A 27,861-nucleotide genomic window follows, 5' to 3' on the forward strand; every position below is an offset into this window, starting at 1 on the left:
CCAACATCCTTTGCCAGTGGTGCATCACCAGTGCAGTCTTATGTAGGCTATTAGTTTGATATTTGTTGTTTTATGCTTGCACATACAGAGCAAGTCAACCTGAAACATTTTCCTTAAATGTGTACACATGCCTGTCCAGTGAAGCAGATCAAACTAGCAAGTGAGTACCAAAAACTGCATCATCAAGCAGCATTTTAGGTATTTTCCACTCTGGTAACTCTTATCTCATGACTGTATATTTTGACTTTATTCAGTGGTCGGCCAGTCACAGGCTGGCATTTCAGCTGAACTCTTCTGTGTCACTCATTCTTGCTCTTTAATTCCTATCTGATAAGTCATGTTCAGCTTGCACGTGCAAATTGTGTAAAGGCTCTTCAGAGAAAGTAGAGCAAGCATTGTGCCTAAGAACCTTTAAACCCCCCGGTAGAGCTAATCTGTCATTAGAGCTGCAGATTCTCAGCCTTGGAGTGTTGTGTGCATTTGTTCCAGATGGGCTGCGCTCAGTGAAGTGATCTCATTTTGAAGGACACACCTTCGTACTTTCTCCTTAAGCCTTGTGCTGCAGTTACTGTAATGTGTCTGGACTAGACGCTGCCTTGGATGTGTTGTTGTGACTATTGTCTGATGTGGAAGGACAGTGTTGGAATGCAAGACAAGGCTGCTGCATGTTTGTGTGCGTCTGGACATGCATATGCAAATATGTGTGAGTATATGGACGGTGAAGCATATTTATTCAGAAGTTAAACTGCCAGCCAGACATCACCTAATGCCCTCATGCACAGACTGCGATTCTAGTACAGGCTTGCAAAATTGTAACTATCATAAGCAGTTGTCATACATCCTTAGATGAGACTTCCCCTCCAGATCCTTCACATGCTGCTCTCACACACTTTGAATGTGCCTACGGCCTCTAGTGGCCGCAGAGACCAAGCAGCATGTTATTTCTCTTTGCGAGTGTGTTTTCCCAAAGTTTCCATCAAAGCCAGAGCATCATCAGACATCAAAGAGGCAGATTGTGGGTTCCCTAGTTTCCAGGGAAGTGCTGTAGCCAAAAACCCAGTGAAGCTCAACAGAACAGCGCTCGCTTGTCCTCCCCTCTTCCCTGGCCCTTGTTTGTTTGACTCATTTGCTCCCTGACAAGTATAAAGAGCCGGCCCCTTCGTTAGGCTAACGAAGGCCGCAACAACTGTTGGATTTGGGTAGCACGCTCAGCTGGCTCCAACTCATGAGAGGAGGGTTGAGGGGGGAGAGAGGGAGGGGATGAAAGCAGAGGGCACACCAGTACAGATAGCGAGAGAAAGATGAGGGGGCGGTCATAAAGAGAGAGGGAAAAAGAGAGACAGAAGTTGAGCAGCGTCTTTGTGATGTTCCCAGAACATTGCTCAGTGACCCAGTCGGCCTCAGGAGAGCGGATGGATGTTGTGTGCGACATGCCACAGAGAGAGCCTCTCGTGGTTTGGTTTGGAGCTCATCAGCTGATTGGCTCCTTTGCTAGTCATGCGGCTGAAGGACACCCATGAGCTGCTCCTCCAAGCGAGACCTTGTTGGTGGTCCAGGAAAGTGCATGAGACACAGAGTTGGGAACAAGAGGAGGAGGGAGAGGGGAAAGCATGCATGGTTTTTGTAAAACTCTAGACACAGTAGTCGGTGTAGATGAAACTTTTTTTTTTTTTTTTTTTCATCTTTTGAATTTCTGTGCATCTGGTGTCCAGGCCTCTCAACAATTTAGCCAGCACTTTCCACATTTGCACTGTTTTTTTTCTCTGTGAGGGAATGTGGTGTTTCCTGCACTCTTAAATTCTCTTCAAAGGAGCAGACCCACCTGATTAAAAATGTCTCATGATGCTGCAGCACTGACTGTCTCAGTACTCTGGGACTTTGACTGGCTGCCAGCTCTGTTGCTGGGCTCACCCAGGCTTCTACACGTCCACTTATTATGGCTGTCGTGGGCCACACACCGCTGCAGCACACACACAAACACACATATTTTGTTCTGCAGATCTGGAGCGATAGCTAATCCAATTAGCTGACACTTTTTACCTGCTTTGTGAATCTTTTACACAAAACAAACAAGTCTAGAAAAGTATGAATAATGACCATGTCCTGTCAATCCCAGAGTGGTTCTGTTTGTGATACTGAAGATTTTGGGAGAATGTTTGCTGGATTTTTTTAACCTAAACAAGACAATTCCTTGATTATTTTAAATGTTTAATGTTTAAATGAAAGCTAATGAGACATGATTGCAAATGCTTCTAATTTAAAGTTACACACAGTAAGCTTAACCCCTTTATATCCTTTCTAGAGTCAAGCCCAAATAGAAAAAAATATGATTATAAGAGGTAGTTTAGTTTTTAGGAGATAAGCAGAAGAACATGAACAAAATCAGAGTAGAAATCCAGGTTGTCTTGTTGTAGATCTTGTTGTGTATCTTTTTGCAACTGATAAAGGGAGATTTGCTGAGAAACACTTCCTGGAGGATAAGTGAGTGAGAAGAGCGTTTATGTTATGGTTAAATAAGTTAACATAGCAAATAGTTGGGTCGACTGTTGCCACAGTTGCTCCTGCAGCAGCACAATTTTACAGTTACTTAAAGAAACTCAAGATTTCTTGAAATAACACTGACAAATCAAGAAAAATGTAAAACTGACTAAGTGAAGAATATAATACCAGTTTCACACTAGAAGGCAGTTTCAAGTAAACTAAGCTATTTGTAGCCAAGGCCGCCTGTAAATGGGGACAAAGGGGAGAGATTTATTGGGCCCAGCTAAATGAGGGCCAAGTTGAGGCCAGCAAAACCATGGTCTAAGGTTCAGGGTTCTTTATTCGTACCCAAAAGGGTAAATTTTGTTATGCAGACAAAACGGAAAAAAAAACATGGTCCACTGTGGTGTTAATCTGTGATAACTATATTTAATATTTTACCTTAAGAATAACCACTCTTATTAAAGCAACAATAACTGAATTTATTCATCTTTGCTGTAAAATATAGTCTTTTTCAATATGTGAATCCTTTTGCTTAAAACAGAATTATCTTTCTTTTTTTGCCAATGTTAATTTTGCCTATAACAGACTTCATAGCCAAGCCATGATGTGGACAAACGTCAGGATGACAGAAATTAAAGAAGAGGGAACTAAAATAACAAAAAAGGAACTAATTGCAAATTAAAAAAAGGCAAAAAGGGTCAAAAGTGGCAAAAATTAGATATAGCTATAAGTAAAAAATTGCATTAAAGATGTAAAAATGGGAGTAAAGGCCAAAGGGGCTAAAATTGGTTAAAAGTGGGGAGAGGCAGTTAAAAAGAGCCTAAAAATAAATGGGTTTAAAGTGCAAAGTTTGAAGTTGGGAGCTGGGTTTAAATCGGCAAAAATTTGTCAACTGGGGCAAAAATAGGTTAAAGAATGGAAAAAGGGGCAAAAGTAGGGGAAAAGTTGTGAAAAGTGGATAGAAAGTACCAAAAAATGGTTAAAAGTGGCACAAACTGGATAAAACTTGCAAACATAGGTTAAGAAAGATGAAAAGGCCCAAACATTTAGCTGTAAAAATTGGATAAAGCTGCAAAAACGGGATTAGGGGAAGGCAAATTGGGGCAAAAATCTGCTGAAAAATATTGAAAAGCTGTTAAAAAGTGAGGAGAAAAAAGCTGTTAAAAGAGGGAGACAGGATTTTTAAGTGGAAAACGTGGCATTGAAAAAAGGATGAAAGGGGTTAAAATGTTGCACAAAAAAGTAAATTTGTGGTACGAGCTTGGCTGCCTTTTGCTTGAGATGCATTGTGTTACATTTTAAATGTGACCATGAAAATGCTGACAGAGTGTGTCCATGGTTGTTTGTGTGATTTTATTTTTTAATTAAATTCATGTCTGATGAGGACATTATGATATTAAAAAAAAAAAAGAAAAACTATCAGGCATTCACAAGGACCCCTCTTTTATTCAACTGCTGTCAAAAGGACATCTATGAGCTCAGAGTCACCAGTTAACACAGTCACTTATCAAAACAATACACCAGGAGAATTACATCCATGCATGGAGGAAAATGTTGAAAAAATGTAGGGCTGATCTGATCACTGGTAATCAGTCTGAGCTGATCCAATGTTAGTATTTATTATTGATGTTTATTTTGTTAGTTTAGAATTATCACCATTTTCGCTGTCTCATGTTTGCAGTTTCAGGTAGTTGAACGCAGCCTGAGCTCTGAGTGTCACATATAGGCGAGTATATTTTTAAGAATGGTCAGTGGATGCAAACATGAACGCAAGGTAAGACAGCAAGTATGTCTCCAGCTTCACCATCATCAAGAGAGTATGGAGGGAATGGGTACAAATGAGTGTGATATGGGGTATAGAAAGCGCTTTGAGATGTCAGATAACTAGAAAAGGGCTTTGAAAGCTCAAGTTCATTTATCATTTACCATCGAATTTACCGTTTTTTTAGTATTTATTTTTGGGCTTTTGCCTTTATTTGATGGGACAGTTGATAAAGTAGGAATCAGGGAAAGACAGTGAGGAATGACTCATGGGAAATCGGTCGGACTTGAACCCGACCGTCGGCTTGGAGGACTATAACCTCCATACACGGGGAGCGAGCGTCCCAGGATATATTTCTTTGTAAAAACTTCTGTAAACAACTTCAACCACAAATTTGGTGCTCACTAAATTGATGAAAATGGAAGTCTGATCTGCGAGTGGAGCCCCTGTAGGCAGGGTCCAGCAGCAGAGGGTGTCACACCAGGAAGCCAGCGCTCTGGCCGGGTGTCTGGCCGTCAGCATGGACCCCCTGCCCCGGGTAATGGGAAGCAGTCTTCCTGCTAAATGTGGTGGAGAGAAGTAAATTACTTGGGTGCAGCTGTCGGCAGGCAGGCAGGCTGGCTGGCATGGTGCAGGGGGGACCAGGAGGCTGGTGGTGGGGGAGGTGGCACCTTCACCACTCTCCTGCTCTAACGGCAGGCCCGCTGTGTGCTTACTTTGCTGTGCAGAGTCCGGCTGCTCAGTACAACTGTGGTGCCTCTGCACTCTCCATCTCTGTTACTCTTTTTTTTTCCTTTTTGCCCTTTATTTCTCTCTTTCCTATTCCTCCCCTCAGTTTGTACATCCATATTTTCTTTCTATCAGATCTGTTCTTTCCTTATCGCCTTGGCCATTCTTGATACTCTGGTCCTCCCCCTCTTCCAGCGCAGGCTCTTCACCCACATCCCCACCACTCTGTTGCTAGGATAATGACCCCGCTGAAACTCAGACCCATGGCGGAAGTGTCTCTGGACCAGCAGAGCCTCCCAGTCTCCAACATCAATCACATCACTGGCACCTCTCTCTAGTTTAGGAAGGAAAAGGGGGGGCAGAGGGATGAGGGGGATGCTCAGCTGTCTGCAGACTAAGACTTGACTGTATGCTCAGATATCTGTAACATCCTCCCTATCCACTTATTATATTACTCAGAAAATGTCATACTTCTTAAAAGTTGTCCTTGATGGTTTTCAGCAGCTGGAGAAAACTGAGAAACTTTCATCTGGAGTTCTCTCCTTTGTTACTTTTAGGGTGTCAGGTCTTACACTGGTCATTGAGAGTTCATTGGCACTAATTTGCTCCAAATAATGTGTGTTTATTTGTTTGCTATGCAGTAACCCAGTTAACTAATCCATGGACTGCTTGTTTACCCAGGGAGAGGGGGCAAATCTCAGCCCCAGTGTGGCAGGGGGGAACTTCCCACAGTGTCTCTATGGTAATCAGCAGGTGTCACTCACCACGGAGAAGAAGTGAGGGCTTTCTTACAAGCGTGAGAAAGAGGGGCAGCCTCCATTGCATCCCCCCTAACTCCCCATCCCTTCCCCCTTTGCCTTTTTTTTTCCTGTTGGGGGAGCAGCGGCGGCAGCAGTGACAGAGAGAAAGAGAGAGGGATGAGGGGAAGCAACATAGTGGGCTACATTGGAGGCCAGGGTGGCCCTTCCCCACAACAGGTTGATGCTGCTGCCAAAGCCCTGGCAATGGAGACCCCCATCCAGCTGCATGAAACAGAGAGGGGCCAACAAAAGAGAGGAGGGGGGGTGTCAGGGAGACATAAAGAGAAGAGGAATAAAATGAAGGAGCCCAAATTCCTGGACAGTTTAGGATAGCTGGTGCTGCCTTATATGGTCACAGCGAGAGGGGCAAATGGGGAGACGGGTGCCCGGGCAGCACGAGAAGCCCGGATAAGTTGGAATTATGAGGCGGAGTTTTGAGGCTGCTGGGGCTCAGTGGTGACCCCTACATCAGGGAGCCCCCTCTCTCTTCTGGAGCGGGCGACCCGCATCTCATTGAGATGCAGGGCACAGGGTGGCAGGCCGCAGCTGCAGCCTACAGGCAGAACCGGGCAGAAAAGGGCCGAAGGGATGGCGGGGGTGGCTGAGGAAAAACCAACAAAAGACGCTGCCCGCTTCCCCTCCTCCTCCCTCGCTTTGGAGTTCTAATTCCCTAATCCTCAACCTCCGCCTACCTCCCCTTCTCATCCGATTCTCACCACTCACACACACATGCAGAGTTCAGGCAGCTTCCACTGGCTCCTTTCCTCTCATCCCCGAGCCATGAATGGCCAGACGGGGACAAAACCCAACAGCAGCCCCCTCAGGAAGTCCAACCACTGGGTGTGAGCACTGAGAGGAGCATTTTGTCTGACCCTCTCTCAGTATGTGTGGATGCTTACATGCAACCTCACGACCTGTGTGTGAGTGGTGCAGAGTTTATCTATTGACAGGTATTTGAAGGGGGGGCTTCTCTATTCAAATGTGGGGTAAACATGTGGATTGTTTTTGTTTGCATTTTGTTATAGTGTGTGTGGAACTGGAGCCCTACCATATTGTATCATATCATTTTGTCAATATTTGTCCTTGAAATTGTGATAAAATCCTTCACATAAGTGGGAAAAAGGTTAAAGGAGGAAATAAAGGGATGACATGCAACAGAACTGTTCATTTGGCCTCTCCTTTTTGGGGGCTGCAGGATGAATACTGCATGATGACTCTTATTAAAAGCCAACAAGCCACAGCAGCTGGGACCTCCACATTCCTGTTGTTGTCACGTAGAGACGGACAGAACGGGACGCTACTCGGAAAGAGGCTCTAACCATTGCCACTCTTCCCCTCTCTCTTTCTTCTGTCTAAAGCCTTCCACATTTTTTCCTTTTATTCATTGACTCCTCAATGAGCCCGCGTGGCCAGCTTGTACTGGTACAGCCAAGTCCACTTGCAAAAGACTGTGGTACGATTAAAAAAACGTAAATGCAAGGTTTAAGTCCCTTTAGATCCCTTTCTTTTGATACAGCCTTGAGTGATTTTCAGTTTGGAAATTGGGATAGCACAAACTATTGATACAGAACTATATCCTCATCCTGACTCGAGACAAGAGTTAATTGATCAAAGATAAAGGAGAAAACAGGAATAAAAGAAGAAGATAGTGGGGACAGTGATGAAAAGAAGTTAAAAGATTAGAAGTGGAATAAGAATACTGCATATTCAGCTGTTGCAACTCCCTCTCCCCATAAAATAAACCTGTATAGCGAACTCAACTCATTTCTGAGCATATGATCACATAAAAGTACCTGTAAAGTGATACAAAAAATCTGTATTTTAGGTTTGTTGTATGACAGACCACTGTGTTATGAACCAGGGCAAATTTCAGTCATGAAAAACATCTCTAAGTACCTAAAATTAAGCTTCAAATCATGAAAAATTAGACTGTGAAATCTGCTCTAGGATGCTGTGGGCATGTCCATAGAATGAGCTGAAGCCACGCCCACTCACGAGAGCTACGATCTTCCCAAATTTTAAAAACAATACAACCTGAATGGAGGAATCATCTGTCTGCTACGCTGCTGTTGCAGCTCTCTTATTTAAAGCCACCAGACCAACAATCACAATTTATGTCATGACAGGCAGACAGTTTGGAGCTAAAAAGTCTCAGTCTAATTTTCTGATTCAGTATTTAACTCTTCAGGTATTCCTAATATCTAATTTTCTAAGTTATGTGAACTGGTGTCTCTCTCCTGACGATGAGACATCCTCGTTGTTAAGTTGCTGCTGAAAACACAACTCTTTAAGTAAAGTCTTCTATGGTGATTAACACTGTAGGCATTTATTGTGACAGACTTTGTGACAGACAGGAGGGATTGAACTGTTGCTGCTTTAAGAGAGACAAAGCCACAGTTTGCTTCTTTCATCATCCAGGACTAAAGACAAGAGAAATATGGACTAAAATGCACCTTCAGCAAGTTTGTTCCTGCTGTATCTGGTTCGAGTAAAATAGACAAGCACTCGAGCAATCAGCCTTCCCCTGACCTTAGGGTGAACTATGGTGCAGCTGTCTGGCTCTGTGCCAGAGCAGAGAGACAGAAGTTGGTGATTGGATTTACTGTTTTCTGGCACAAATGTCTCTGTTAGGATGCTTTTAATGACCCGTAGGCCACCGTGGCTGATAGATTTGGGAAATTTACCTTACAATGAACAAAAACATAGCATGTAAATGACTGTCAACTCCCAATGAAGGCAGGGACATTGGCTAACAACAGTCTGTATTGAGGTTAACTGCTATGTGATTTTATTTCATTGTAGCATTAGGAGGAGTAATTCCCAAAGCAACCAGTGACATGCTGGAGAATTATATTTGCCCTACTCAAATTAAACCAAGCCAGGAAAGAGATCAACAACTTTCTAATGGTCTAAATAAAAAAATCAGTCACCTTTAGAGCTAAGTTTTTCAGCAAACATATGCCATCATATTTAGAGTGTAAAGACACAGATTTTGGTTTCACATTACAAGGACTTTAGCAAATCTCTCTGTTCAATGCTTTGTAACTGTACCTGCAGTTTTAAGTTTCATTTCTCTCCTGCTGAGGTGTTTCAAGCTGTCACAGAAAACACCATTTTTCCTGAGGTGGTATTCACAATGAAACACTCAAGCAGAATTATAAATACAGGCTTTTATTGTGATGAACTTGTTGAAAGTAGCATATTTATAATTTAATTCACTTTGCTTTAGCTTTGCTGGTGAGTATATGGCCTTACTTTGTTTACAGCTGCTTCTCCAACCTTGTTTACAGCCACAGCCCTTATCTTGAGTCATCATGGCTTTAAAACAAGTGAATCATCAGTTAAAACACACTTACAATCAGCTGTTAAAGCCGTTTTTATACAAACCGCTGCAGCGTTGGGCTCAAGATGAAGCGAGTTGATCCACTATAGGACAGCCTTAGTCAAAGAGACGCTTTGCAAAGTGAGCAAACTCACTGTATGTTATTGTGATTATGCAAAGTAAACTTTTAAAGGGAAGAACGCATGTTTTAACTCATTGCTGAATCTCATGTTAATAACACTGACACAAATGGCTGACGTTTGCTTTGTTTCCTGGCTGCTCAACATACTGATGTCTGAACTCAGACTGAGCTGTTTTCTTTCACACATCACTCTGCTATGCTAACAGTGGCATTGTAGTGCCTTGTCTGTGCACTACAACACATTTTATGCATTTAAACCAGTGATGTTGGTGTTTGAAAATCCATTCCACATCCAAAATTTTACTGGTGACTTATTGATAGCTGTGATGTATCATCATGAGGCACATATCAAGTAGTACGTTGGATTGCATCATATTGTATTTTATGAGTTAGCCTGTGATTCACACCACTACTTGGAAAGTTGAATTCTCTTTTTGCCATTTCACCGCCTGAATCAGGTGACTAAATTAACTTTTAAAGAGGCTGAAAAAGTTTTACCTTTCTTTAAAAGGCAAACTTTAGGGTGCCTTTCGGGACCATATTGTTTGCACATATACACAAAGCTTATACCTTTGCACACGTGCATTTAAGCAAACAAGGCCATGCTCCACTGTGTGCAGCTGTGACCAAACCTGTTCCCTCCCCCTCTACCTTGTTGTGTGAGTGTGTTTGGGGTATAGTAGGCGTGGCGGTGGTGGGCTGGAGCTGTCCACACACAGGGCCATGCAGCAGTTGGCAAATAAAGATGAATTCTGTTGTGTTTGGCAGCGGTTCTTCGTTCATTATTTTCCACTTTGCCCAGCGCGCATCCCAGACCTCAGCAGCTGCTTGTCATGTAAAGACACTCTATCAGGCCTTGACAGCTCCTCCCATCCACACCATGCACACACTCACACACAGTACACATGGATCATACACACTCCACTTGCACTCACACCCCCCACCTCACAGGCCTACATATGTAGGGAACATATGTAGTGATCTGTCTCACTAGCACTCCACTCAGCAGAACTCTGCACAGCTTTCTCATCCTCCCTACTTCTCTCATCTCTCATCTGGTGTCAAATCAGTCTTCCTATTCTTTTGTCCTTCCTCTTATCTGCAGCCACATGTCTGCTGTCAAACATTTATTAGAAAAGCTTTGACTCTAGGTGGATTTCCTCGAAGCAAAGTGTGTTTCAGCATTTACAGTCAGACCTGAGGGAAGTTTTATCTTATCTAGGTTGTGGTCAATCTGTCTGTAGGCCAATTTCCTGTTTTGAAGAGTACGTTGACATCAAAAGGGTTTAGTTTACATCAGTGATGATGACCTGACTTTAAAGCAGAAGGCCTGCCTGTGTTGTTATAAGACCTATTGTCTTTTTTTTAGCTGTCTGCCTTGTGTTTCTTAGTGCACACAGGATATATTTGAGGTCTAATGTTTGACTAATTAGAGTCAAATGTTGGAGGCAGGACTAATTTTAGGGGCATTCATATTTTTTTGTTGATTTATGCCACATAGAGTAAATAATACACTGCAAAAGCTCAATTTAAACAGTGTTTTATGAGATTTCTAGTCAAAAATGTAGCCCATAAGGTACGTGTAACTGACAAGCCCAAAGGAAATCCTATTTCAAGATAGAAAATTCAAAAAATACAGAAAGGAATGAAATTTTCAGACTAATTTAGGTAATGCATGTCATTTTAAGACACTGAAGTTACATTGGCTTGCTGGATTGGAATATATCTTTCTTAAAACATTAACTCAGGCATACTTTTTTGCAGTTATACCTAAAAATAAAACGTTATCTTGACTTTTCAGGTGAATGTGGGTCATCTCTGTGCAAAGATATTTTATGAAAAAGAGTCAAACCATATTGGTTTCTGAGGATCAATATTGATACCGATTATTTGCACATGAACGATAACCAATATTTGGAACCAATATGCATTTGTTATGAAAAACAAAGTGTACTGGATAAACAATTTAGCACTAGCTCTGTCAACATGAGAATCGCAGAGCAACACAGTAGCAGCAGGAAACAGGAAGTGATGCCATAAACTCCCTCTTTCAGTGCCACTCAGGCCTCAGTGTTGATTGGCTGGTAGTTGTGTGACATCAAGCCAGTCGGATAGTACTGTTGGCAGAATATTAGGTGAGACTATAGAGAGTGAAAACAAAGCCAGAGAAGAAGGCACACTTTGCAGTGAAGGAAAGTAGCACACCTTTGAAACGCCAACTATCAACATCTATAATCGGCAAGGCCGATAATCTGTCCACTCATTTTTGAACAGAAATTTGTCACATATAGTAGCTAAGATTTGGCTTGTTGTAGTCTACAAGTGAACACCAACTGTTGTTTACCCTCTAACTGTAGTTAAGTTAAAAGAACGATACAAAAGAGCAGCTGTCAGTTTCACTTTCACAGTATGTCAGCGATGCAGAAACGCCACAGGGTGGAAAGTAGAACTGTATAAAAGTAGAAGAAGGGGAAATGGGTGTAAATAGGAAGTTGACAAGGGTCATCTTTGTTGTTTATGCTCTGAGTGCAGGCTGTCAAGGGGGGGTGTGTGTGGGGGGTTGCACTGCAGAGTTGTGGAGACACACAAACAGAAAACCGGATATAGCTGCTTCCACTTTTATCATGTGACCACGTTTGTGGTTGCAGACAAGGAAGCTGCAGTGTCCTCTTGTCTAGAAAGACAGAAAGCATGCACTAGTTCAGGATGTGCAACAGACAGTGATGTTGAGTAACTTAACTTTTCAGTGATACATGCTGCAAAATGTCCAAAACAGTGTTTGTTTACATCCATATGTTGTGACTGCTTTTCTGACTTTGCAGTTTCAGCTCTACAAGAGAGTTTTAGATCTTTAGATCTGAGTTCATGAGCTTATTCACCCCTCAGTGCCCATGCAGACCTGCCATATTGTCCACAATATCACAGTTGCGTCATTCAAACAGGAGACAGTTGTTCAAAGCATCTAGTGACAGAGGATAGGTGAGCTGCTGATGTCATCTTCCCGACATCCTCTGCGACTGAGGCCTTCTCAGTGTGGGAGAATGTCTCGATGATGCACGCCATGCCATGCTCTGCTGCGTCATGCATGACCACCCGTGCTACTTCTGGTGGGTGCTGTGCGTCAGAGGAGCTGGCAGGGAGTGCTCAGATCCTCCCGAAGTAGATGGTGTTGTAATCTGTTACACACAAATACCTTTCAGTGCCTACACAACTGTATACACTCACAACTATATTTACATCCAAGCCTACACATGAGTACACATAAACACCTGTCTGTACCCATGAGTCTGAGCATTATCACGTCCTGGAAATCTTTACAGAGTCTGGAAGTGATTTGCTGCATTCCTAAATAAACTCCTGAACTGGAAGTTTAGTCTCATCTTGCGAGACGAGCTTGTATGTTGGTCTGGTGGCATGGTGTCAGGTACGGTGCTCATTATGCTCTTGTTGCATTGTGCACATACTGTCCTCACTGTGGGCTGGCATGGACTATAGCCTGGGGATGTGGGTCAGCCAAAACCTGACCACAGAGCGAGGCACCAGCTGGGGCCCAGCTGAGGAAAACTGCTCAGTGCAGAGGGCTCAGGAGACTCTCTGGCTGCTGTGTGAAAGATTTAGTTAACTTGTGTTTGTATTGAACAGGCCTTTGGATTAACTTCAAGCATGTTTTCTTCTCATTATTAGCATTTATGCTGATGTAAGGCCGCTTGCTTCTCTTGAAGGCTTGTGATAAATAACTGTGAGCAGCGTGGATTCTCTGGAGATCAGCGTGTACATGTAGGTGACTGATGTAGAAGCTGATTGGTGAGGATCGTTGTCTAAAACAGACAAACGACTCATCAAAGTAATTGTCTATAACATTGAAACAGACATGAGGGGAATCCACCTAAAGGCTTTCTGCTGCTTTGTATTTCAATTAAGACAACACATATCTGACAGCTGACAAAGCCAAGCTAAATTGTATATGAGCTATGTTTGGTGTGAAAGCTCTTAGTCTGCAGAAAACAGGATGAAAAATCCCCCCCCCCCCACGCCATGATGAAAAATGTGAAAACATGTTAGACATCTGCTGTTGATTGAAAGCTTAACTATATTACAGTCTGGGGCAGATGTGTTTTTTTTCCTGTGTTTTGTTGGTGCCACCACTCTGCCAGTAGATGTTAAGCGGGTGTTTATAGGGATGGTAATCACAGGATAACCCATAATATGATCATTGATATGATAGTAATACAATACATGGTGGTAGTTATTATTATTCTGTCCAAAGAATTGCTAATTCAGGGGCTTTAACATACTCAAAAATTCTCCAAAGTTCCAGAAAATTTTCCCCCAGTGGAAATTTTGGTATTTTAGTGCTTTCGTGCAAGTCCATCACGCAGTCTCCTGGGACCAGCCTCTTAAATCTTAAGGGAACACACTACAAATTCAAGGTCAAATTGACGATGGACACTTGGCACATTTTACCAAACCTTTCTAATGGATTTTATCTTATTGACCCCAGACTTTTTGTGCTCATACTAGACAACCAGAGGATCTAAAGTTGTGCAAACAGTGAGTTTTCACCAAAGGGCTGGGCCGTAATAGGTGCCCAGACTTATACTACTCTTTTGTACGTTTTTGCAGTGAAAATGCACCAATGATGCCTTATAACTTTTTAGTGTTTATTCTGATCATCACCAAACTTAACAAGGATGATCGTCCGTTGATCCTGAATACACCCACGCATCAATATCATTAATTTGTCACAGTGCCTCCTGTCAGTTTAATGTTTCCACCTCTGGTTTTAGATTTTTGCCTCAAAAACATTTAGCCCCAACACACCATCAACCCCAGGCTTATGATTTTTGGTCTGCATATAGGTCATCATCAGACCTACAAAAAAGCCTCTTGAACCCATGCCCCAATCCCAACAGGAAGTCCACAAGCTTCATCTCAATTTCAAAATAAGGCATTTTTGGTGGTGCCAAATGTCTCTAACTTTTATAATATTTCATACATCATTCTGTAATAATGAACATTCTCAGGCAACAAAAAAGTATCCCGCTGAACGTTCAAACAAAAATCAGCAACTTTCCTACAGGAAGTGGCACAATCAGGCCATTTCTTTATTTTCTTACTGTGCTGAATCACTTTAAGTCCTCAATGATTATCCACAAATGCAGTGGGGAGCATTTTGACATCCCACCACTTTCACAAGAAGTAGGCATTACTCTTATATGAACATCTGATTTGCTTCAAATTTCACATGTATGATCAAGTTATGCCCCTATACACGTTCAAAGGTTGATTTCATCGTTTTGCTGTAGTGGGGCCATTTCTTTATTCGATATCTGCTCACAACACTGACATGTCTTATTAAAGGACACCTCACTTGCGATGGCGAGCATTTTAATATCTCACCTTTTTCACAGGAAGTTGGCCTAATTCTGATATGAGACATCTGATTTGCTTCAAATTGCCCATATTTGATCATGGCTTGTGCAGGTGCAGGAGAGGATGGGAGTTGTCTCTGAATGGTAAAGTCAGTTAGAGGCTATGACATTCTACCTTTTAAATAAAGAAAGTGACTATGTCACATAAGCCGTGCCTTTTCAGAAAATATTTTTTTAAAGCATTAAAAGCCATAAAATGCAGATTTTTATCAGTTTGGTGCAAATGTTAGAAATAACATCAGTATTGATGTGTTTTATAATAGTTCAGTCAGATACCTCAGTGTACAGCTGAAAAAAATGTTCAAGTGTTCACTACCTCTTTAACAAATGTTTTTTTTCTTGCTGTTTTTTTAGATATCCAATTAATGCTGATGAAATTGACATTTTCAAACAAGGCCTGGTGCAATCCAACAGATGCACGCAGCTGCAGAGATGACAATGGCCGAAAGTTAGTATAAGATGTGTTATTGTCACTGTACAGAGAAAAGTCAGGCCAGCTGGTGCAGACAGTTCTGTTTAGAAATCGATATTTTACCCTTTAAAAATACTGAAAATAAGATCAATGTTGCAGTTCAAACATGACTGTGCAAAGTGGTGACTAGTCAAGTGTGTCCATGGCTGTCTGTATTAGTTTAGTTTTCATTAGATGCATATTTGATGAGGATTCTCTGTTAGAATAGCCTAAAACTAAGCAAAGCGTTATTAGCAAGGACTCTATGAACACAGTTGGCCACAAGTCACCAGTTAATACGTTCCCTGATTAAACTGATACACCAGCAGCATGGATGAAAATGTTGCAGATGGTGTTTTCTGACCACCACCCATCGGACTGAGCTGATCTAATCTTACTGCTGATTATTATATTGATTATAGATGTCAATATTAAGTTATTTCAGCTCCCAGCATTGAAATTACAGTAGCTTCCACCCTGTGTTTTCAAGTTTATAGTTTTCATCCTACACTAGGGCTGGGCGATTATGGCAAAAATCAAAATCCTGTAAAATTAATGAATGATTATTCCACTCCCAACCTCTAACTGTGTTTGTTCTGTAAATATATTTGTATAATTTTTTTAACAAATAAATGAAAGGAACATGCACAGCAAGTTATGGTTATTTATTGAAACAAAAAAAAAACACACATCAGCTGGAATGAAAATGTTCTTTGGAAAAAACTCAAATTTTCCAAAAAAAGTAGAAAATAAACAACTTGTATTTCTTGCTAAAAATGAATTTATTTCTATACTGTTGTAGTAAAGGTAGAAAATAAATTTGCTGCTCAGGTTACACAGTCAGCTCCTGTTTGAGTTTTAGCAGACTAGATGGGATGGTGTCACATGACACTTCTACTTCTTCTTCTCTTGGGTTTACAGCAGGCTACATGCCTTGTAACACCTGGCTGCCCATCACATGACTACACGGCCAGCAGTTTGTTTTTAAGGGGGTGGCACATTATTAGAGAGAGATATTACAAGGCACAATAATTGAAATAATTGACACAGCAGGCTTGCATCGGTTTGAGGCTGTAAATATCGGTTTTGATTATTTTTTTTGATTAATTGCCCAGCTCTATCCTACACATCAGGTGGTTGTATGCTGCTTGAACTCTTGTATGCCCTCCAGTGGTGTCCTCCAGTAGCACATTGTGCATAGGAAAGTACAGAAATTAAAGAAACTAGAATATCATTAACAAGTTCGTTTTTTCCTGTGATTTAATTCAAGAAGTTAAAATTCAGTATATTCTAGATTCAGCATTATACAGTGGAATCTTTCAAGACTTTTTTGTTTAAATGTTGATGATATTGGCTTACAGCTAACAAAAAAAATCACTATCTTTTTAATGGCAAAAAATAGATTTAATTAAGTACTTCAGTAATTGTTTATAGGAAATGCAAGTGTTCTAGTAAATGCCCTTCCCTAGTTTTGATACGCTACTGAAATTCCAGAAAAATGTGTATCCCAACAGATGTTCACCCCTTATCATTTAAATCTCCTGGCATAAAATCACTTTAAAACACCAGAACTTGATGCATTTGCACTATAAAGAAAAATAAAGCATGTTTGGATAATGATAAAATATTTAAGATTTTAAAGGAGACATAAGAAGTTGATGAAGATGAAGATCAAAGGCCTTCTATCACATAATGCTTTAATTGCACAGGGCTGTATGGTACCACTAATGGTTAGAGCACTATCTATCACTCATTTGCCCCACCCCTAGTTTTTACACTAATTGATAAGTTTAAAGTTTTAATGCTCTGCTGAAGGGGACCTGCAGTGACTATGCTTCTTAAAATTTTCTTCTTCCTTTTCTTCTTTTATCTTGACTGAGGAAGTCATTTGGAAAATGTCCTTTTAGAGTTTGTGGTTTGTGACATCACTTTCTAATAAAAATGTTGAAAAGAAGCTGAAAGAGGAAGTTCTTCATTTTTACGTGTCAAAGTGACAAATCTTGAATGTAGCTTTAAGCAAGAGTTTAAAACTCTGTTCCCTGCTTTGATATACATTTTAAAGGATGCAAACTTATCAGCTGATGTGAGCTTTGTGATGTTTTAAACATCAGATTCATCTGTCAGTGTTCAGAAGTTCATATTGACAAATCTCCCACCTCTCCAAATACACACACTATCTCTCACACTCTGCATACTTCTGTGTAAGAGGAAATGGGGCAATTAAGGACAGCTTGCCACAGCTCTGCATGGGGTTAATATGAGGCTCCGTAATTAAAAATAAATTACACTTTTCCTGTATAAATATTCAAGTCCCACTCCACTCTGTGCCTCTGCCTTGTTATGGTATGTAAGCAATTTTTTTCCCCCGTCTGCACAACATCTGGCGCGACGTTTCCTGAAGCATCACCAGAATAAATTGAGTTTTGTACGCCTGTGAGATTTTCTTTTTTTTTTTTGATGAAAGTGTGTTGGATGGATATGCATGGCTTGAGTTTATGTTTGGTGTGTAGAAAATATGAATTGTGAGAAGTTTTATTTAAAAATTAAATTGGGACTTTGACAAACACGCTTATGTTACAAGATGATCAATCTAAAAAGACCCTATAGATGATAAAATGCAAGACTACATCCATTGAATTCTTTATTTGGAAAAAATACACTTTAGAAACGAACTGAAAAGAGCACCAGTGCAAACAAAAAAGTTATGAAAAGTTGGTTGTGGCTTCACAGATATCTGCATAAATGTTGAAAGCTTTCCTTAAATGATGTCATTAGAGACAGTATTGGCATCCTTCATCATTGACCGCATCAACCACTGGCTCAGTGTTATCATTCATTAGTTTCTGCAGAGATGTTATGGAGCCCAACGATAGAATTTGCACCATTTCTGAAATAAGGTTGGTAATACCACATCCTAGGGTTTTTAAGAATAGCCACAATATTGCTTTGATTACAATCACAAAAAAGGGGCTGCTGTGTAATGTGTGCATATTTATGAAGAATGTGTGTCCCTTTCCAACAGCAGCACTGCTGCTTGAGAGTAAAAATGCTATCAAAGGGATGACAGAACTTCTATTAATGACGTAGATCTAATCAGAAAATGAGGTAAAAGTGGCAACAATGGGTCACAGAGACAAAAACGGGCATAAAGTGGTAAAAATGAGTGGCTAAAGTAGTAAAAAAGGGGTTAAAAGTAGCAAAATTGGGCAACGAGTGGCATACATTTGCAAAAATTGCTTTGAAAGGGTCAAAAAGGACCAGAAAAATGGCAAAAAGTGGTATAAATGGGTTAAAGGTGTCAAAAATGGGCATAAGGTAGCAAAAAGAGGGGAAAAGGGGGCAACAATGAGTTACAGTGGCAAGAAAATGGTGAAAATCGGTGGTAAAAGAAGTGAAATGGGGTTAAAAGTAGCAAAAATTGGGCAACAAGTGGCAGAAATTGATGTAGAGGCAAAAATGGGTAAATGTAGCAAAAGTGGATGGAAACCGTGATGAAAAGAGGTTAAAAAGTGGCACAGTTAAACAGTTTCATCATCAGACCCAATTAAAGCTTCATGCATTTTTCAGCTCCAAAATGAAGTAATTGTTAGCCATGATGCTAGCACCAATGTTACTGGTCCAACGCACATGCATTGATATCTTCAATAAATCACAACCGGGGAGGACCCATCCTCTGGGGTTTTCAGGGCCTAGAAAATTCCATGGGCAGGTCTGGTTAAAAGGGGAAGTTAGAACATGCACATACAAACCATGGTTGGCAGGATCTGAGCCATAAAATAAAACATGAAGAATCCAAGAAAACATCTCACGCTACAGCACTCAGATGTCCAAATTAGTTGTAGCGCCAAATAATTGAAGTAAACCAAATGTTTACTTCAGGTTAGTATTTTTTAATCATTTGGACACAAATCTTACCAATATTTTTAGCTTGCATCCCTGTTTTACTAATTGTTAGCTGGCATCCCTTATTTTAACTCCTCAGTTCAGTGAAACAGGGCAAGGATAGGAAACTTTTTGGAGACTTTTGATGTTCCCTGATTGTCCACTTCACAACTGACTGCTGCACAGAGGACAGAGGGACAGACGGGGCGGGGTGTAAAGGGTCCTGACTCCCTCTGAATCCACCATTTGTCCAGCAGCTGACCTACACTAACAGAAAGACTGGGACAAGATGGTCATTTTAGGGAGCTCTAGTGAACAGCATGGTAATTAGATAACAGGAAATGGGTGGCACCTCTGGGAATTCCAACAGAAAGAGAAAGGACATCACTGCTGTAATTAATCATTAAACCACGGCGTACACATACTTTTGTAATCGAAAGCATTCAAGAATGTGAAAGTATTCAGAGTTTTTTTTTTTCAATCTCTTTGTCATATCAGGAGAATACATCAAGACCTGGAGGCCGAGGTATTTTCTCCTGAAGAGTGATGGTACATTCATCGGCTACAAAGAGCGACCACAAGATGTTGACCAGCTGGAAACCCCCTTAAATAACTTCTCTGTCGCACGTAAGTATCTGCCTCACAGAAACCACTGCATTTCCTTTCTTGGCAGGTTTTTTCAACCCTTTCTTTGTCTTATGCCTCCTCTTAAAAGAGGCCTTGTTCACATACTTTATTGGGTTTTTTTTTTCAGTCTTGCATGTCTGCATCTGCCCCAAAAGTTCTGGCTAACAGAGGAAAAAAAACTGTTTGTGAGGCCTATGAGAAAAAAGTATAAAAGTGAAAGTTGTCTCCAGTATTATGACTAAGGATCTCTTCATCATTGTGTGTCACTTTCAATGATAATGGATAGAACCATTAGTAAATTGGCTGTACAGTCATCTCTTCAGAATCACTCTGTTTCTCTGAAATGGGGCGATGTTCCAAGGCAAAGCGAGCTCTGCTACAGAACGTGCGTGCAAGATGTCTGGCTCCAGACATTAATACATGGGATGTCATTCCTCTTCTCTGTATGTGACTTCCCCAAACTCTGTTTTTAGTCTTTGACTGATAATAACAACAAAAAGAGAAAATGCCCAGAGCAGCCCAGCCCACTCCATCTTCACATCAGAGAAAGTTGCTGTGATAAGCTGCGCAAATGACTGAACACAGCAATTAGATGGCATACTGTTTGTTTAACAAAATGTTTCCTCTCCGACACTCTTGAGTTATCGTGGCTATTAGCCGCCTGATTTCAAGTATTTATCTGGGCTCAGCTCTGAGACTCTGTCTCCATCAGCTGAGGCTCCGCTTTTTGTCACCACTGCGACCCCGCCGCAGAGGACACATGGTGCGTGGCTGCTGACGGGGCTGCTGCAGCTGGATTACACATTCATTCTGATGGAGCCATGTTGGATCTCAGTGGTGGTCCGATCCCCTGTCCTCCATCTATCAGAAAGAGGCTATTTTGTGTCACATTGAGACATATCTGCTGACATGTTTCATTTGGGAACAGATGTTAATGTGAGGGAGGTGCAGATGGAAATCTAAATGCAGTTATTAGACTGTCTTGACTAATTGTTTTGCAAACTGCTTACAAGACAATTATTTCACTGGAAAAGTGTGAGAAGTGAGAGTAATGAAGGGAAAGTATGTAACTATTGGCTGTTTTATTCATCTTTGATGAGGAAAAAGTTGAACTTGTCAGTGCCGACATCATATAAAATCATTTTCATGTTGTAGCTTTTATCTGTTCATGTTATTTCTCAAAGTTTTGATCTATTTATGGAACAGATAAGACAATAAGTGTAACTTGGCTTCAACAAAAAGCTGATACCTTGCAAAGCAGATGGATTTGGCATACTCCATTTCTGTCATCAGGCAAAGCTCCAATCCACGCCATTTGTACCAAACTGACCAATCAGCATCATCAAAGGAGAACAAGTTGGTAGCTCAGGGTTTAGTTACACTGGCCATTTTGCCTCCAGTGCATTTGGACGTAACTACAACATAGTGGCACATTTCTTTATGAAATACAGAATAACAACACTAAAAGCTTTTTATGATGGAAAAGATGTTTTTGCTCCTCTGTTGACCTGCTTCAGCATGAGTTTGAGAGTTGCTGGGTGGTGGTTAGCTGTACTGTGATTGGTTGGTTGTATACAATGGCTGCTAGGGGAGTGATTAGCTCGGACGTAGCCACAGCCAAAACCTTCTTTATTAAAGCAATAGCAAGAAGCCACACTGAAAGATTTTCATGACCGAAAAGATGTTTTCACTATTCTTCCAGCCTGCTTTGTCATGGGTTTGAATTGTTATGGGTGGGGTCTGCTCAGTGTGAATTTTGTCTACTAAAACTATGACTAAAAATGTTCATCGACGGCTTTTTTCCATGAGGTCATACCATGGATCTCATGTTGATCTTCTCCATTTATTTATTTATACAGTCAATAGCCCTTGTTTACACGTATACATACCGAAAATACAATAAACTCCAATCCCTAGTAGTTAAAAATTGAATATATAAGAAAACCTCAACTCTTTTTTAAATAATCATGTATAAATGCCAAAAATATCTATATTTTCAGGCCTCCTACATTGTCCATTTCTCAAGTGAATGCAGTGCATGGTGAGAAATTCATCATACACTTTGGTTTCAAGTGTGGTCCTGAAAAATCTTCATTTCAAGGGCTATGTAGCCCTTGGCCCTTAGCCCTAGCCCTCGGTTCAAAAGAGAATCAGGATACCCCTTCACCTGACGTGAACGCACAAATCCAAGGGGAAGGGCTAAGATAAGGGCTTAGGGCTAGAAATGGGATTGACTCTAAGACTAGCCAAAAAAAAGATCTTTGATGACTAAAACTGACTAAAAGTACATTAAGTTTTCGTCAAGATGACTAAAACTAGACTAAAATGTAATTTAGTTTTTGTCGGACATTCAGAATCCATATTATTTCTCCACTGTGGGCAAATCTGTCAAAATTCTCTGCATCTGTAGCTTTTCTGCCTCTCAGCTGTAGAAAGCAGCGATCCAAGGTTTGGCAGAGTGCATAGAAAACTTCTTTGGCACCACATTTAAGCAAGATAATAGATGCTTGGACTACAAGTTGAGACTAAAATGTTTTTGGGTTTTTGTCTAATGTAAAGACTAAGACTGAGACTAAAATTAGAACTAGCTGTCAAAAGTAACGCTTGGTCTGCTGTTGTGTCCAATGGCTGCTGCCGCGGTAGCCATTAGCTCGGATGAAGCTGTAGGAAAGTGGCAGTTGAATCAGAACTGAACCACATTTTCTTTTAAAACAAGTACCAAGAGTCACACCGAAGCTTGTCTTGGCAGAGATGTTTTTGCACTACTCCCAACACTTTTATTCACTGAGTGGCGCATGCATACAGTGGTGTTTTTTCTTGTCACTCTTATTCACCCGGTATGAATGTGACAGACGAATGTTACTCCAATCACCTTCCAAGAACTTTGAGTCCTGCCTTACCCAAGCGCTTTCTATAGAAGCTTTCCCAGATGAATGTGAAATACATCCCTACAGTTCACCAGGTTAACAAGCTGAAGCCTATGCAGTTATAAAATAAAATAAAATTATAGTGTTTTGAATCTTTTTTTTCTTTTTTCTTTTTTTTAATGAGTTCATGTTCTTTGTCCTACACAGTATCCATATTATTATCAGAACTTCTTTTAGCAAGTGTTAGCTTTTTAAAGGGGATGATAAGTTAAGAATTCAGTTTGTTTTCTTCTACCAGAGTGCACCTGTTCTTTTCCAAAGTGGTCGACAGTGTCTGTTAGGGTGGCGATAAAGATAAATGGCTATAACTGTGGGTCTGTCTCTCCCCTCTGCTCCTCAACACATCGGCTCTGCTCGCCATCTCCCTTCCCTCCCTCCCTCCCTCTCTCTCTCTCTCTCGCTGGCTGTGGTCAGAGTGCCAGCTGATGAAGACGGAACGGCCTAAGCCCAACACATTCATCATCCGCTGCCTGCAGTGGACCACTGTCATCGAGCGCACTTTCCACGTGGAGACCCCCGAGGAGAGGTAGGCAGCACACACATCTCTCTGCTCACAGAGCAGTAAAACACAAATCATTTACGTGCACAGACTCTGGCCCTGTTGCTAGAAAAAGTTTAACAGTTTGAGAGCTCTGCTTTTCGACCCTGTAGCAGCACACACATTTAATCATTGTTATGCACTCGCACAGGGTCCACTGGCTATTGGCAGAATTCACTCTTGAAATTGGCTTCCTGTTGATAAGAAGACAATTACATGATTGGGCTGCTGGGCTTGTATGATGGTAAATGGGCTGATGTAATCTCTGTGCTGCCTGTGCCTCCCTCAGGGAAGAGTGGACCAAAGCCATCCAGGCAGTGGCTGAAGGCCTGCAGAAACAGGAGGAGGAGATGATGGACTCCTCTCCAGACCCCATGGACATGGAGGTCTACCTGACCAAAATCAGACACAAAGTGGTGCGGACAATTTACTCTCTGCTGCATGTCCTCTTTTCTCAGCTGTTCCCACAATAATGCATGTCTACCTTTTACTCAGCCAGCTTTATTCCTCCCCACCCTGACTGTGTATATCCTGGTCATCCATGTTGACTATTACTATTTCCTCCACCCTGTCCCCCTTCCTCCACATCAACTCTCTACTTTCCTAACATCAGCCGTGTGTGGCTTAGCACCAGATAGCATGTCCACCAGGTTTCACAACCCCCACATTTGTCATGACATAAAGGTCCAAGGCCACCGGATTGGATGTCCCTCACACAACCATTTTCAACATTCTCTTTAGTGTTGGGGTCAGAGGCCGACTGAGACACAACCACATATAGGCTAAAGCATTAGAGGAGTGGAAATTGCATGGTGGGTGAAATAGTGCCTTAAATGCTTCTGTGTTGTTGTCAGCGGGGTTGTGTGTCTCGGCTAGTTAGAGCATGAGTTTGTTAATGTTTCTGTTTGTAACCAGATGCCACTTTCTCTCTCTTTGACTCTCCAGACTATGCACGACTTTGAATACCTCAAACTCCTGGGAAAAGGCACTTTTGGCAAAGTCATTCTGGTAAAGGAGAAGGCCACAGGACGCTACTACGCCATGAAGATCCTAAAGAAGGAGGTGATCGTAGCGAAAGTGAGTGGATGCCAGTGAGCAAGTAAAAGGGGAGAAAATACTGCAGGGGGAGGGCAGTGAAGTAATGACTGATACCTAAATGGTAAACCATTGTGAGAGTTGCACAAACACTCTTTCTGTGGCTTTTTTCCCCTTCTTTTTACAGGATGAAGTGGCGCACACACTCACAGAGAACAGAGTCCTCCAGAATTCAAAGCATCCGTTCTTGACAGTAAGGAGCCCCTCCATTTACCTAAACCCAACCTTATTTTAACTCACACGGATCCTTGGGAGCCTCTTCTGTCCCATCCTGCAGCATCCATTCAGAAAAAAAGGGCAGTTTTAGCAGGAATGTTTTGAAGAGCTTTTCTCACAAAGGCTGCAGTCGAGCTGGCCTTTCATACAATGCTAAACTTTATTTTTTATCAGTTAACCCTTTTGTGGAAGTGAGGTGGGTTGTTGTGAAAAACTTCTGCACAATTTTGAAGTAGTGGGTGGAGACAACACAATGGATGAGTAATGAATAGAACAACTTTAGCCACACAACAGTTTTGTTTAGGCTAGAAAGCCTAAAGATACTGGATAAGATATCTGTAAAGTTACAGCTAGCATTGTAGTGGTTTGTGCTACAGCGTGTTGCTTTAATGTCAGCTTTATCTTGAATTGAGATCACCAAGTTCTGCTTCTTTTTCTCTGTCTGCAGGGCCTTAAATACTCCTTCCAGACACATGACCGCCTGTGCTTCGTCATGGAGTATGCAAATGGTGGCGAGGTAAACAATTTAGCCGTAACTAAATTCTCACCTGGAGGTCCATATGAATCAGAGTCATTGACTGCATTTTTATATGGACAAACTTCAGTGAAGATAACTGTATTGATACAGCACATTTGAAACTCTTTTAATGCATTTAGTAAAAATTTTTAAAAAGCTACCAAGAAAACAAATACCTGAACATAAATCAGCGCATTAAGTATCAAAAACAAATGATTTACCCTTTTATTGATTTTATAGATCAGTCATGGTCAATATAATTTAGCTTTAAACAAACAGAACAAAACCTCCTTTGATATGAAAGTAAAAACAGATCTCTATAAAGTAATATCAATTAAATAAAAATACAAGGTAATATAAGTGACTTCCTAAATATTCACCCCCTTTAAGGTGACTGACTTAATTCAATAGAGGTCTAGCCAATTATTGCTAGTAGTCTCACAATCAGTGAAATTGGGATCACCTGAGTGCAGTGAACATGTCTCAAGTGATTCTAGTATAAAGACACCTGTATCTGGAAGGACCAGTCATTATCAAGAAACAAAAGGAATATGGCATATGTGTAAATTTGCCTCGATCAGGCCATCCTCACAAACTGAGTGACCCTGCAAGAAGGAGAGCAGTGAGAGAGGCCACCAAGACACCTATGACTACTCAGAAGGAGTTACAGCCTCCAGCCGCTGAGATGGGAGAGACTCTGCATACAACAACTGTTGCCCGGGTTCTTCATCAGTCAAAGCTTTATGGGAGAGTGTCAAAGAAAAGGTCACTGTTGAAGAAAACTCCTATTAAATCTTGACTAGAGTTCCCCCAAAGGCACGTGGGAGACTCCATTGCTGAGTGAAAGGAAGTTCTTGGGTCTGATGACACCAAAACGATGATTTTGGCCATCAGACAAGGTGCAGTGTTTGATGGACACCAAACACTGCACATCCCCATGACCACACCAACCCCACTGTGAAGCACCGTGGTGGCAGCATCATGCTGGAGGATGCTTCTCTGCAGTTGACCCTGGAAAGCTTTAAAAGGTAGAGGGTAAAATTAATGCAGCACTATAATATAGGAAAATCCTAGAGGACAGTCTCATTCAGTCAGCAAGAGAACTACAGATTGGGAAAATATTTGTCATACAGTGAAAGCTACACAGAAATGGTTAAAGGAGAACAAGGTGAATGTGTTGGAGTGGCTGAGTCAAGGTCCAGATCTCAATCCAAAAGGGAATTTGTGACTGGACTTGTATAGGGCTGTTCATGCTTGATCCCCATGCAGCCTGACAGAGCTTGAGCAGTTGAGCCTGATTGAAACCCATCCACACAGACTCAGTGCTGTGATTGTAGTCAAAGGTGCATCTACTAAATATTGACTTGGAGGGGATGAATGTTTATGCAGTCAGTTATTTTACATTACATATTTTTATTTCATTTACATTACTTTGTAGAAATCTGTTTTTACTTTGACATTATAGAGGTGTTTTTGTATTTTTGTGTCAAAAAGCCAAATTATATTGACCATGATTGATATATAAAATCAATTAAAGGGTAAAACTAAAGGGTAAAAATTGGCACTGTACAGTCTATGATATGAATACTGTTAACTGAAATACTTTGTTGTCAGTTAATCAACTTTTCCTTAATCTGTCCTCATTTCACTGTCCACCTCTCTTGTTTCCTCTTAGCTTTTCTTCCATCTATCTAGGGACCGTGTGTTCTCAGAGGAGAGGGCTCGTTTCTACGGTGCAGAGATTGTGTCGGCGCTGGACTACCTGCATGCTGAAAGAAACGTGGTCTATCGAGATCTAAAGGTAGGTGTGAGTGAACATCCTTGCCGTCAGCCTCTTTTCTCTTCTGTCCATCCCCTCCCTTTCCCTTCATTTCTCCCCTGACAGGATATAAATAGGGCTTGCCTCCATCCAGAGCAGAGGCAGTGGCCAGGTCTTATTGATCTGCCTCCCCCAGATCAGACTCCAGACCTCACTGCAGCTGGAGGGAGGACGATTCGGCCCATTCATTTACTGCAGCTAGACAGAAATAACCACCAGTGCTGTTTGAACAGATCGCCAGTGTCTCCTGTTATAGCATGTGTTCTGAGTGGTTGATTTTTATTCCTGATTGACTTAATATATGTGCTGGTCGTATAACACTTTAAGCCATAAAGAGAATATGCTCATCTTTAACTTTGTTTGTCCTCACCTCCCTAAAGAATCTAAACTGAAGTCTTAAACTCCGACGATAGGATCAGAGATGGATGCTGCAGAATGATAGGACACTTTTGTGCTTTCGGAGGGCTGTGGGGGGTTATCAGTGTTGCAGTGGGCATCTGTAGTCCTACTACTTCCAGCTGAAAAAAAAACAGTCAGGTCAGCATAGCACTCTCTCCCTCCCTCCCTCCTTCCCACCCTCTCTCTCCCTTGGGTTTATGAGGCAGCCTCCCAGCCTGCTAGGGTTCTCCTGAAAATGCCAGGGTAGCAGGATTGGAGGATGTGCTGACTCTGGCCGGGCGCTGCTGGCCACGTGTGAGCTACAGCTGCCAGGTGACTTTAACTGAGGGTGAGCATGAGACACAGAGAGAGGGAGGGGGAACATGATTATATTAAAAGGCTGTGCAACCCTAAGTCATGACACTGCATGATGCACATCCTTAAGATTTATAGGTTACTTTATCCAAATGTGTAATCACCAAGTCCATCTTCCTGAGTTGAAAAGAGTTTAAATATTCGATTTATGTGGAAAATGTTTTAATGCTTCGCTGCAGTTAATTAGTTTACATGAGAAAAGAGGACTAGAACTAGCGGCTAGTTAAATGCCTCTGCAAAGTATACAATTGATGAGCAGTGACATTATAGTGGTTGGTTAAGAAGTGGTTTCTGTAATTGTGTGATGCATAGAAAAGTGATAAACATCAGACACAATGACCTTGAACTTTGACCACTGTTTCCAA

At 41.4% G+C, this 27,861-nt stretch overlaps 1 protein-coding gene across 4 annotated transcripts in view; it reads left to right on the top strand.

The window, feature by feature from the left end:
- Window positions 1–27,861, top strand: part of akt1 (v-akt murine thymoma viral oncogene homolog 1) — a 51,490-nt gene that overhangs the window by 11,742 nt on the left and 11,887 nt on the right. For all 4 annotated transcript variants that reach the window (XM_041812514.1, XM_041812516.1, XM_041812513.1 and 1 more), the window contains exons 3-9: window positions 19,503–19,631; window positions 22,973–23,084; window positions 23,386–23,512; window positions 24,042–24,173; window positions 24,319–24,384; window positions 24,856–24,924; window positions 26,600–26,725. In XM_041812514.1, coding sequence (XP_041668448.1) covers window positions 19,503–19,631; window positions 22,973–23,084; window positions 23,386–23,512; window positions 24,042–24,173; window positions 24,319–24,384; window positions 24,856–24,924; window positions 26,600–26,725 — 761 coding nt within the window. The remainder of the gene's footprint in view (window positions 1–19,502; window positions 19,632–22,972; window positions 23,085–23,385; window positions 23,513–24,041; window positions 24,174–24,318; window positions 24,385–24,855; window positions 24,925–26,599; window positions 26,726–27,861) is intronic.

The sequence above is a fragment of the Cheilinus undulatus genome, linkage group 18, assembly GCF_018320785.1.
Source record: "Cheilinus undulatus linkage group 18, ASM1832078v1, whole genome shotgun sequence".
Classification (NCBI taxonomy): domain Eukaryota; kingdom Metazoa; phylum Chordata; class Actinopteri; order Labriformes; family Labridae; genus Cheilinus; species Cheilinus undulatus.